The sequence below is a fragment of the Carassius carassius genome, chromosome 21, assembly GCF_963082965.1.
Source record: "Carassius carassius chromosome 21, fCarCar2.1, whole genome shotgun sequence".
In the NCBI taxonomy this organism is placed as follows: domain Eukaryota; kingdom Metazoa; phylum Chordata; class Actinopteri; order Cypriniformes; family Cyprinidae; genus Carassius; species Carassius carassius.
This window is the reverse complement of record NC_081775.1, coordinates 1923959-1937500: the sequence shown is the minus strand read 5'-3', so window position 1 is coordinate 1937500 and position 13542 is coordinate 1923959. Positions and strand designations below refer to the sequence as shown.

At 35.7% G+C, this 13542-nt stretch overlaps 1 protein-coding gene across 2 annotated transcripts in view; it reads left to right on the top strand.

Moving 5' to 3' along the window:
* Positions 1-12643, top strand: part of cacna2d3a (calcium channel, voltage-dependent, alpha 2/delta subunit 3a) — a 243042-nt gene extending 230399 nt beyond the window's left edge. For both annotated transcript variants that reach the window (XM_059503008.1, XM_059503007.1), the window contains 11 exons: positions 708-769; positions 1957-2001; positions 2109-2171; positions 2395-2465; positions 3983-4058; positions 7785-7837; positions 8568-8623; positions 9490-9604; positions 10826-10943; positions 11128-11205; positions 11703-12643. In XM_059503008.1, coding sequence (XP_059358991.1) covers positions 708-769; positions 1957-2001; positions 2109-2171; positions 2395-2465; positions 3983-4058; positions 7785-7837; positions 8568-8623; positions 9490-9604; positions 10826-10943; positions 11128-11205; positions 11703-11798 — 833 coding nt within the window. In that variant the 3' untranslated portion in view covers positions 11799-12643. The remainder of the gene's footprint in view (positions 1-707; positions 770-1956; positions 2002-2108; positions 2172-2394; positions 2466-3982; positions 4059-7784; positions 7838-8567; positions 8624-9489; positions 9605-10825; positions 10944-11127; positions 11206-11702) is intronic.
* Positions 12644-13542: the final 899 nt, after the last annotated feature.

Below are 13542 nucleotides of genomic sequence, written 5' to 3'. Positions count from 1 at the left end.
CATGACAAGTTTATAGCTGGTCAAATGGATCTGTGCTGAGGACTTCTCTAGTTTCGAAAGTCATTACCCTATTCACACACTTATTTATTTATTTTTCTAATCCTCATGTGCAGAGAAACATATTATAACTTGCAACTTATAAGTTATAAGTTATCCATTGGTAGGCTGATTTCATGTGGCACTTGCTTTTAAAACATGGCTCTGTTTGCGTGGCCCACCAAGCTCAGCTGTTGTCTACAGAAAGCTATCTGTTGACATTCCCATTCATCTCAGTGGCATTTGCCAAGACTGGCACAGGACCCACGGAAGTACGCTATTAGAAATCACTTTCTAATCTTAGTTCTGGATTCAGCTGTTTTAAAGTCAGTGATCTTTCATAAAATGCTTACTACAGTACATATAGTAATTACTGCAACATAGCAGCAACCTTATAACCAATAAAATAATTTGTACTGATAGCAAATAATAATCCCTCCATCAAGCAGTGCAATTCTTCAGCAATATTGACCGGACTCAGCAGTGAGGCATTAATACTGATGTAATGAAGTCAGGTGTGTTTATAGAGTATTTTACAACAACTTCTAAGTGGTTCAACCAATCATAACCAAGAAAGGAACTCTCCATTTATCAATTGAATTTTGCTTTGAGCAAATGAGAATCAAAGGTTCACTGACATCCTTCTGTGGTTTGTTTTGATATTTCATCAGCTGTGGGTATTCAGATGAAACTAGAGTTCTTCCAGAGGAAGTTCTGGACTGCCAGCAGACAGGTAATCAAAACACACACACACACACACACACACACACACACACACACACACACACACACACACATTTTTTATAATAATGTTACAACTCACCTCACTGTGTTACAACTAACCTGAGTAGTGGGGTAGGTAAGTCCAGGAGAAGTAAACGGGGGATGTCACCCTACAGTCCTCCCCAAATTGTCAGTGTTACATTTGTTTGTTTGTTTAGATGAATGTTTTGGGTGATTCAACTGTTTTAAATTTCATTAAAGAAAATCTATATTTTCTTTATTGCCTACTGGCTTTTTAAGAGACATTACCCAAAACCATCACCATAATGTTACAGTCTATCAAATTTTCAAGTATTGATGTGCTTGCACTCATTGCACTTAAGTTCTGTTATGTCTGGTAAAACCCCAAAACTGCATCTCATGATAAGAACTTCATATTAGCAGTTCTGTAGCTGAAGCATGGTTGGGTCATGCAGAATGACAATGATCAAAACATACAAGCAACCTCATAATGGTTGAAAAACAAAAAAATGTAAGTTTTGGAATGGCCAAGTTAAAGACCAAGCTTGAAAGCCTATAAATGTCACTGAGCTGAAGCAGTTCTGTGAGAAGGAGTGGGCTAAACCCCACCACAGTGCTGCTGGACACGCATTAAGAATGACCTATTCTCACTGCATGGGATTAGAACCATGAGCATGGTTAAACAATGTGCTTGTCACTCTTTGAACAGCCACAATATTTTTATTTAGATTTACGTTATTCTTTTTTGTGCTCCTAAACCCATTAATTTCTCCATAAAATGATTATATATAACACAGGATAATAAAGTGGATACAAGTACAGTCACAGTAATTTATTTGAAATGTACAGATACAGTATTCCCATTCTTCCAAGGCCAAACAATTGCTTTGGGTGAGGCACAGACCCAAAATGGATTACATCTTCATTAATCGTAATTCTCAGTGGGGTTGCTAGTTTATCAAAATAGCAACACCTTGGCCTTCAGCGTCCTAATGGTGATGTACAAGGTACTTAACCATGTTTTAGTTTTTAATGCAGGGGAGTGAGAAGAGGAGGTCAAGAACTAAATAAAGCATTTGGTTGCAGTTACTGCAGCTAATGGATGAATGTGGATAATATGTATTTTTCATGATATTGTTTGCTGCCATAATAGTCTTCTTATTTTGTATCTGTTAGTGTGCAGCACTTGACGGGAAGTGTTCCATCAGCTGCGACAATGATGTGAGTGTCTCATTTTACTCTTTTCACTTTTTCACTATTTGCAGTACTCAATTGTGTGTTTGTTTTTTTCTACCACCTGTACTTTTCTGTTGCCCCACTCAATGTAGGAAATCAGCTGTTACCTCATTGACAACAATGGATTCATTATTGTTGCCGAGGATCTGTCTTTGGTAAGGGACGATTATCTGAAGTATTATCCAGTTCAACTACTGTATATACTACCTGACTATTCGTAAATACTTAATAAATATATAATCAATACATGATTTTCATTCAATAAGCTAAGATATGCATGTGTGCGTGTGAATAAAATGAATAAAAGACTGTACTTTGCTAGGTTTTTATTTTTAGTATCATAGTTGATCTCAGTTGAACCCTATACTTCTCTTTCAGACTGGTGTGTTCTTTGGAGAGGCTGAGGGAGCTGTGATGAACAAACTTGTCTCAATGGGTTCTTTTAAGAGGTATGTCAGTGCTGAATGAAATAAATACATTAGATTGTTTCTCTTGAGGATGAACAGACTACATTTTTGTCAATTGGTGTGTTAAAACAAGTTGGAGGAAGAGAAAATGCATCATTAGAGAAAGACATAATGAACAAAAATATATCCCATACTGTACTTATTGAATATTAAATAGTGACCCTTGACCACTTATCTAATCTCAATCACTTGAGCTGTAAATGAGATTGTAAATATGGTTTGTATTATTACCTACTACATATTGTAATATAAATATAAATTAATTAAATATTTTTTATTCAGTTTAAACCACAGTTTTAGTGACATTTAAGTATTCAAATACACATGAATAAATAAGACGTCAACCAGTTATCTTTTAAAATCGTGTATATATTTTTTTATAAAGTACATAATCATATATGTATTGAACGTAAATATGTATAATGGTCTGTTAAGCATCATATAATTTTAATTGTAATTTTAATTCAAGTTTTATTAATGAAAGTCGTTATAAAATGTTAGCACAGATTCAAAAACTTTTATACGATTCAATACCATAAATCCTGCAAACCGACAATCTCTGGTTTCTAGTTGCTAATCATCATGGGAATTATTTATTATTTCCTGACAGTATATTTGTTCATTCATTAATGTACTGTGATTAAAATTATGATCGAATTGATTTAAAACAAGGACATTCTCAATACCCAGGCTCATTGGAAATATCTGGCTGTGGTGACATTTCTGCAAAAGTATATTATGATGCTTCTTACATTTTTTTTTTCACGTTTTAGACTCAAAAATAAAGGTAGAGCATTGTTGGGAACTTTGTGATTTGGGGCTTCGTTCTGCAGGGCAAACATTCAGAATTAGTGAATGCTGTTTAAGCTCAGGACATATATTCATTATTCATATAAGATTTATGAAAGCAGCTTCTTTGGATTTCAATATCATTTGGATTGCTCATGAGAAAAGAGAGAAAGATGATGATGATGATGTTGATGATGAATATTCTCTCATATGTACTCATGGATGTGAAATGAGTCTTCCTCATTCATCACTTGTCGAGGTACAGAAAGAGCTGCAAGCAATATAATATAATTATCTTTATCTAATTAAATGTGATGGAAGAGAAGGCCAGCTCAGGGCCTTACACACACAAACACACACAACTCACTCTCATTGCTGTAATGTAAAAAGAAGAAGAAAAGAACTCATGGGTATTTAATAATTTTTGATCTCAGTCTGAGTTAAACCTCTTTTTTGGCTAATTTTATCAGTGAAAGAAAACATGCTTAATAATTCTGCACAACTGAGTAGTGTTTTTCAAGTGTGTGTGTGTGTGTTATATATCACTTATAAATGTTTAATACAAAATCAATAGTTGTTATTAGTATGTGGTTTGAAATTGTTAAAATGTCCCTTTTTTTCTATTATTACAAAATAATAATCCTGAATAAAATGCATCGATAAAAATACTAGCAGAATGAACAATGTGATTTTTTTTTTTTTTTTTTCAGGGTGAATCTGTATGACTATCGGGCAATCTGTAGGGTGTATGCGCAGACCAGTGATACAGCACACACACTGTTGCACGTGAGTACCATACAAAGCCATTACATCTGTGATGTTTCTCATTCTAGTTTCTTCTGATCCAGTATTTTTCTGTAGTTTCTTCTGTATTTCTGCAAAAGCAGAACACCAAACATCCTTTCTTATTATGCCCCCTCATTGAAGTCCTTGATACATACTGTACATCCTCATAGTATCAGCAGATTGTCAGTTCTCAATGGACATGTTTGAGACATGTTTCTCAGTTCTGTGTAGTAACTTGTGAACACTTGTAACCGTTAATTGACTCTTGACTTTAAAGAGAACTCCTAGTTTATAGTTTATCAGTGCAGTAGTTTATGCAAGAACTACTGCTACTTGATCACTGTTATATTTCTAATAATTATTTTATTTGTTATAATTTCTGCTGTTCAGCCAAAAACTCTTTTATGAAAACTTTGTTGGTAATTCCCCAGATTGGTGGACATGACAGAAATACACATGTTTGCAGTTCAGTGTGTGTACTGTGCACTTACCCGCAAGCTGTTGGGAGACTTGTGACTTTTTGATTAATTCTGCTGTGATGTGGAGGAGGTGCTACTGCTATAGACAGGGACGGGGAATGTGGCTCATGAATGCCTCTAAATTCTAAAGAAGGCTAGCAAGAAGAAAGAATTGTCACTCTCTAATATCACCGAAAAGAAAGTTGTGCACTGACACATTAGACTCCAGGCTTATACGTCCTGTGCAGCCCTTCCAAGCTCATCAACACAGGATTGACTTTGTAACTCCTCTGTCCTGGGGTCCTGTGAGGCCCTGCAGAAAGAATTCCTCAGAATTACTGGCTAATGTTGATGAGACACGCATCATAGGACTAGATCTCCTGGCATGCTCTAGGGCATGTATTAATGTGGTGAAAGCTACGCTCCAAAAAAAGAGAAAGAAGAATCAGGGCTTAGTTTGTGGAGGAAGCCAGCCAACTGAAACAGCTTAAGTTGGCTAAAGGCAGGGCTTGAAAACGGAAAAAAAAAATTCCATCGGTTCACTCCGAGCAGAATCGATATTTTAATGTTTCTGTTCCTGCGTTCCTCTGATATAATTACTGTTCCGAAACCGGTTCGGGTGGAATACCGGTTAATAATGTTATTTTTCAAAAACAATATTCTTTGCCTATAATTTGCCTAATAATAACGTAACATGCGTCGTTTCTTTATGCAGGCTTTACAGTTCTTACCGCATGCTAGCTCGTGGGTTCTTGGCTTTGTTGGAAGGAGGACACTGACAAAGATCTCGGCAGATCATAACACTTGATTTATCAAACATGAAGAGGTGAACATCAGGAATTAGCCTGATTACCCTCTCTACCTCTCACAACTGTGCGCAGACTATTCTTGTGCGGGTCTCTGTTCTCGCGATATTACCTTTAGATCTTATTTTAAGATATCCACCTCTTTCCTCAAAGCGGAAGTAAGCCTATGGGTGAGACTTCCATTTCATTAGCCGCTATAGGTAAATAACGAGGAGAATAACAACAGTAAACGCTAAAACTGTTTGCAGTACAAACCAGTGTGTTCTTAATTAAGATAACATATTAAAATAATATCAATTGTCAATATCAAGCAGCAAAACAAACTCTTTTGTACATCTAAAAATAGCTGGACACAAATGAGTCCGGAAGCTAGACCAAAAAAATTACAAATGGCTGTGCCAATTTTTACGTCAGGAAAAATGTGGATAGAACATTAATTTTAACCTTATATTTCACTCCCTACAATAATAGTAATATAATAATAATAAAAGCACAGTGTTTTCTTTACTCAAAAAGAAAAGGAAAAAATAGAGATGTAACGTTAGTCAATAACCCACTGCGGTAAGTCAAAGCAAAGCATCATCTTTTCTAGATTTTGGCCAAATATAGGCTAATAAAATAAATAAATAAATAAATAAATTCTATCAACACTTTAAAGTCAAGTCAACTCAAGTCACCTTTATTTATATAGCGCTTTAAACAAAATACATTGCGTCAAAGCAACTGAACAACATTCATTAGGAAAACAGTGTCAATAATGCAAAAATTATAGTTAAAGGCAGTTCATCATTGAATTCAGTGATGTCATCTCTGTTCAGTTAAATAGTGTCTGTGCATTTATTTGCAATCAAGTCAACGATATCGCCATCGTTGAAAGTAATAAAAAAAAAAGTGAAAGTGACGTGACATTCAGCCAAGTATGGTGACCCATACTCAGAATTTGTGCTCTGCATTTAACCCATCCGAAGTGCACACACACAGAGCAGTGAACACACACACACACACTGTGAACACACACCCGGAGCAGTGGGCAGCCATTTATGCTGCGGCGCCCGGGGAGCAGTTGGGGGTTCGATGCCTTGCTCAAGGGCACCTAAGTCGTGGTATTGAAGGTGGAGAGAGCACTGTACATGCACTCCCCCCACCCACAATTCCTGCCGGCCTGAGACTCGAACTCACAACCCTTCGATTGCAAGTCCAACTCTCTAAACATTAGGCCACGACTTCCCAAGCCAGTTGCAAGCCAGAGGCGACAGCGGCAAGGAACCGAAACTCCATCGGTGACAGAATGGAGAAAAAAACCTTGGGAGAAACCAGGCTCAGTTGGGGGGCCAGTTCTCCTCTGACCAGAGGAAGTCAGATTGTGCAGAAGAATCATCTGTTTCCTGTGGTCTTGTCCTGGTGCTCCTCTGAGACAAGGTCTTTACAGGGGATCTGTATCTGGGGCTCTAGTTGTCCTGGTCTCCGCTGTCTTTCAGGGCTGTAGAGGTCCTTTCTAGGTGCTGATCCAGCATCTGGTCTGGATACGTACTGGATCCGGGTGACTGCAGTGACCCTCTGATCTGGACACAGACTGGATCTGGTGGCTACGGTGACCTCGGAACAAGAGAGAAACAGACAAATATTAGCGTAGATGCCATTCTTCTAATGATGTAGCAAGTACATAGGGTGTTATGGGAAGTGTTTCCGGTTCCGGTTTACCTAATTAATGCAGCCTAAAAATCCTTTGGCATAAATGCCCTCGCATACATGACCAGGTCTGACTGAGCCATGGCGATGAACATCGTTTGTTCATCCATAGGGCATGACACGAAAAAGAAAACAAGACTTTTGCAACAAAACAAAAAACTCAGGAAAAGCTGTTCTGCTTACTGTTTCGGTTGGCTGTTCTGTCATGTTACACAGAGGCAAGGAGATTGGACGCTGGAGATTTTTTCAACATGGAATTTTAATCCAAAGACGTGGAAAACACACAAACACAGAAAGATGCTTAACCAGTTGACAAAGAAACTCTAAACTGGAATCACTATTTATACACAGGACAAGACAAATGGGAGGACGAGGAACCCCTGGGACTAATGAAACAACATAGGAAACACCTGGGGCAAATTAACGCAATATGCGGGGTCACCTGGAAAGAAATCAAACACACATAACATGGGACAGAGTCTGACCAGTTGTTAGTTGTTAGCAGAAATTTCTACACCCATCAGTGCTGTTTTGGAATTGCGCTAATTTTCCCCATTTAGTAAATTGGCCCCTGCTTTCCCTTTTTGAAATATATAAAAAAAGAATATTAAAAGAAACACTGGGAATGCCAGTGAGCAAATAACAGTATAAGAGTTTATTTTTATGTTGTATGTATAACGGAAATATCACATGATTAACCAAATGATGCCATGATAATTTAACTACTGTGTAGCTCTCAGTGTTTGATTAGTTTTTGTTCTTTTCTTTTTTAGCCCTACTTTGCTTTATTCGCAGCTGTCCGGTGGCTTCTGACTGAGTTTGTCATGTAAGTCTCTAATTTCATGAACGTTTCTGTGATATTACGAGTTTTGAAAAGTGTGTATTCCATTTTCCATGCACATATCAGGACACACAACAGCAGGTGTATGTTTGACTTTTAGTTGAAAATATCTCAACTTCCAAAAAAATATGTATCTACTTGATAGGCAAAACTAGATACATTTGGTTTGTTTGAAATAAATGCAAATATTTTAATGGAATGGGAATAATTATCCTGGGAAAACTGTTATTTTAAATATTTGTATGATATAATAATATAATAATTATATATATATATATATGGAAATTTGGATATTTTAATTATAAAACTATACAAGCATAATCATAATTTTTGCAATATTATGTGATGGCACTAACAACATTTACAATCCGCATCCCATATTTTTCAAGTGTCATAGGCGGTAGTATCAAATGGATACTACTATATGCTCATGGAAATCAAAATCTTTTAAAATCTTTTCAGATTTGCTATAGTAATGACAACATTAAGTTTACAGTGTAGATTCCAAAGTTAATTTTTATAATATAATATGGTTTGTTTTTATAATATGATGAAGCATCTCAGGTTGGGAAGCACACATAGGACACATTTAAGTAATAGTACTGTACATCTCAATCTTTATTTTGGCCTCTTTTATCGGTGTATTATTTATTTGTTTGTTTCTCTCTTTTCAGCACTTGCTTTCATTATTTTTCTCTTTCATTTGCTTTTGCAGATTTCTGGTTGAGTTCAACCTGTACAGTTGGTGGCACTCTGACCTCACCACTAAGGGTTTGTATGTTTATGAGCATCTGTGAGTGTGTGATGTGTTGACGGCATCAGACCTAAAAGCACATTAAATGCACATTATATGTCAGTAAAGATTTCAGGAGGTTGCAAGAATATTTTTTTTTTGTATATTCTATAACTAGTCCTCAAGGCTCAAGGTCAAGGTTTCAAATGTGCACTGACAGCAATATTATGTGCTACAATATTATGTGCTACATTAATTTAATAAATCACCATGTGCAGTGCTACATTTCAGCTGAAGTAGAGTGGTGTTTAGGGATGCAACTCTACTCAGCCACATATAACTCTTAATACTGAAGCCAGGACTGTGGGCAAGGCTTTATTTGCCAATATTATGGCCCAACCTCTCTAAACCGCCTGCAGTTGAATTCTTGTGGAAAGCAGCAAATGACGAACTAACTCATGCTAATGCCAGCGGATGGAGAGAGTTGAATTAAGTACTTTTTGGATTGCATAATAGAATATCTTGTATGCAGAAATGTGCTTTGCAGTGAGGCCACTATGAATATACAATTTTGCTGGCTGGAGCATGCAGCTCAATGCAAATAAAACTACCAAATTCACAGAGAGAGGGCATATTCAAAGCAAAAGGGACAATTCACTTTTTTCCCCCACTCTCAAGTAGTCAATGTATTATTAAGATATGTAACATGAGAAGAAAAAAAATCCATAAAAAACTAAATGTATAGATGTTAAGCAGATTCAACAGGAGTGCGTGCCTGGCATTCATTTCTGTCCATAAATTTTAAATAATTTTTTTGTTTTTGTTTTTCTGAAGTGATACAGTTAAGCCTTGCCACAGAAAAAACATTTAAAAGCAATGTCTCTCTCTCTGTTTTTCTCTCTAGCTCAGAGAGGAGGCAAAACTATGTTGGTTCCTTGTGATAAAGAATATCCAGCATTCGTGTCTGAGCGCACCATTAAAGAAACCGTGGGAAATATTGACTGTGAAAGTTGTGTAAAGTAAGTGCAGCACTCAGAGACACAACAATCACAAAAATTCATCTGCAAGCACATATACATAAGACAGTTGGGGTCAGCTGAAAGATATCAGACAACTTTATAATCTGTTCTCTCATATAGAATTGTTATTCGCTTGATTCAGAATTATGTGAGTGAACAGACTACATTTACACTTACTGTACTGTATATACATTATCACCATCTTTCATACCTTGCTACAAATGAGCATCTTTATTTGCTGCACAGCATGTTGTATGTAGCAACAGGGTATCTGTCTACTTGCATTGTATATTTACATCATTAATTGCTCAGTTGAATATAATGAGTGATATTGTGTTGTGTTATGTGCATGAGTGAATGATGTACAAGATAAGGAAAGAAAGTAAAAACTCAAATCTGTTCTTTTAAATGTAGTTTTAAAATGGTGCTGTATTACATCATTACAGGAAGCTTGCAATCCTTGTCTTTATAACATTGTTGTAAATATTCAAACAGCTAATGTTGGAATCATATCCACTTTGTTGGCAATCATGCATTTCTTCAATGCAGCAATTAGTTAAATGCATTACAAAAGCATACGATTACATTTTAAGGCAAGGCAAGTTTATTTATATAGCACATTTTGTACACAATGGTAATTCAATTTTAGTTGTTTTATTTTTATTTATTTATTTAATGCGTACTGTACATACCTTGGCTTTTCTAAGACTTTATTTTCATGGTCCCTTTTGAAATTCTGTTGACTGTAAGTAACTTGCAACTACATGTCAACTAAATTTAGTTATTAGACTATTAGTAGAAGATTAGGTTATGGTTAGGGGAGGTTTTCTGTAAAAGTACAGTCTATGTCAAACATGTTGACAGCATTTGTGGATTTTCTAAAATAAGAGTAGCAACAAAAGCTCAATGCTTCCAAGACCGACAGTTTTTGCAGTGTTACAGCATGTGATTCAAACAGCACAACAAAAGCCAACTTACTGATTTGAGCTCAGACTGACTGTAATGTGCCATTATATATACATTGGTGACTTCTGTTACTAACTTTTATCCAAAGTAAGAGAAAAGACTATGCTAAAAAAACTTGTGTGCATAAACATGTGTGGTACATTTCCAGTATATGAACACTTGTCTGTCTACATAGTGTACTGCCACCTCTTCCTGCAGATAAAAAAGTCATTTGAATCTCATTGTCCATCTCCCCTTTTGTCTTTTCTTTCCCAGATCATTTGTAATTCAGCAGATTCCCAGTAGTAATCTTTTCATGGTGGTCATTGACAATACATGTGACTGCAGTGACTTTGGACCTGTCACCACAGACCCCATCGAAATTATGTATATCCTTCATAAAAAGACTTTTCTTAGACAATTCTAGTTAACTCTTTATTTTAACTTCCATTGATACTACAAACAGCAGACTAAAGCAATGCTTTTTTTTGTAGACACTCTCTCTGTGGTCAGTGTTTTCCTCTGTTTTGCCAACTGTCTTTTGTCATGTTTTTTCCCTTAATTTCATTGCACATAACGAGTCTCTGAAATGTGAACGGCTGAAGTTTCAGAAGGACAGAAGGCGACCAGACACATGCCACCCCTTCCATCATGAGGTACAAAAATCACTTAAACTGAGCTGAATGAATGGATTGATAAATAGTTTTAGCCGCACACCTTTAACAGAGTTACAGCAACTATAACAATTCAGTGCAGGTCGATGTTATTTGCACCTTAGTCCAAATTGAAACATGCATTATTTGCGTTTGATTGCATTCAATATTTCATTATTTTGGCAATAATTTGTCATAACCATTCCCAGGCCCCCATATTGTGACATTTAATAATCTATAAAAAAGTGAACCATAGTTAGAGTAATAATGAATCAAGTAATATTTGATTACTACAACAAATCACATATGCTGGAAACTTTTTTTTTTTTGTATTTTTATTTATTTATTTATTTTTTAATTCCATTTCTGTAATTCCATAGGTGAACATTGGGATCAATTGTGCATTGATGGCTTTCTATAGGATTGTCCAGGTTTTTGATAGTCTTAGAGTTTAGAATTCTGTTATTAAGTTATTTTGTCTCTATTTGATCCATCTGCAGGAAAACTCAATGGAGTGTGGTGGTTCTGTGGGCTTGACTCCGTCACTAACATCTACAGTTCTTATAGTCCTGATAGTCACCATCTTTCCCAGGTGATGAAAACAGAGTTTGACGCATACGTCCACTTCGGTCATGCCAGTTTCACTCAGTCCAGCATGCAAAAATTGATTACATAAATATTTATTTTACATTAAAAGACAAATCATGAACAAATCATCAAAATCACTTAATAGACAGCTGCATACGTACTGTAAAGTTTTTTTTTTTTTTCTTTTTAATAATATTGATATTTTATGTATGTATAGATAATAGACAACATTTTACAACTATGGCTACAAGAGACTGATTACTGTGCTAATTAATAAATTGAATAAAAGTACAATTCATAAATATCTGAAAATAAATACAATTGTGTCATAGAATCAGCTTTTTGTTCTGTAATAAGGTATTATAATATATGATTTTCAGACAAACAACTGTGATAATGCAATGGTAAATATAAAAAGTTGATGTTCTAAATGAACATTGCCTTACAAAAAACATACTGCAGTTTGTAAACTTTTGAAATAAAATATTGAAAAAATACAAAGAGAACAAAGATGTGAATTGATATTTGATTTTTATTTATTTATTTTGTCAAATATTTGTGCGCATTGCCAGTGTCTGCTTATGTCTCTAAAAATCTAAATTCCATGGCTTCAGCAGGCCGGTGTGTAGGACCCGAGTCTTCTTGCAGGCTTTAGGAAGGTATTTCATATTTGGCATGTTTCTCAAAACCTCATACCCCCTAAACACATCGGAAAGTTGGACGTCGCATAGACATGCAGATCATGTCTATATTAGGTCCGTCGGTCCATGGCCATTTCTGAACATCTATTCGACATCCAAACTAGGTCCACTATTTGGACGTCCAACCATGACACTCAACATTTGACCTTGAGTTTTGGATGTCATTTGGACTGAATTTGAATGTCCAAAAATTACATGAAAAAGACATCACTCTGATGGCACATTGCGCAGTGGGTAGGGTCCCTCCCACTTGACAAGCTAGTCAGATGTTGGCAAGAGCTGTAAAGTCAGGTAATACAATGTGAAATTTCAGCAATGTTTTGTTAAATACAAACTCTTACTGAAGTAAATCGCATGCAATGTAAAGCCAAAGCTCACAATTTATGTGCTCAGACTATATGGCCCTATCAGTGAACTGCTACTTTTCACACTATACTTGTCAAATAAACACATAGAACCACTTCTCTGAACTATGCAGATCCATACCACACACTATGTCATCATTTTTTTAGACTCTGTTTAACCCACAGTTTAGGCCAATCAATCTTTACCTCTTGTTCAACCTTCACATGTCAGAAATTCCTTCAGAAAGTCCTTCTGGCCAGAAACTTGGGTCTCATCATATATTTAGATTTTATTTTTCACAATTAGGATTAGCTTTATTCGCCAGATGTGCGAAAACACACAAATAATTTGTTGAGGTTTTTAAAGGTGCACCTGGTACATACACATCTGACATGAGAAAAAAAAACTGACAAATAATAATGTGTATAATCTGGAACAGTAGATTTATGTATAGATTTGTGCATTATTGACTCTATATACAGCTGTATAAATAAAGATATATGGGATACACTTTATTTTAGGGTCTCTTTACTAGTTGCTTATAAGCATGCATATTGCTGGAATATTAGCCTTTTATTAGTACTAATTAAGCACATATTATTGCCTTATTCTACATCATTGTATTCTATATCCCTAATCCTACCCAATACCTAAACTTAAAAACTACCTTACTAACTATTAATAAGCAGCAAATTGGGAATTTACT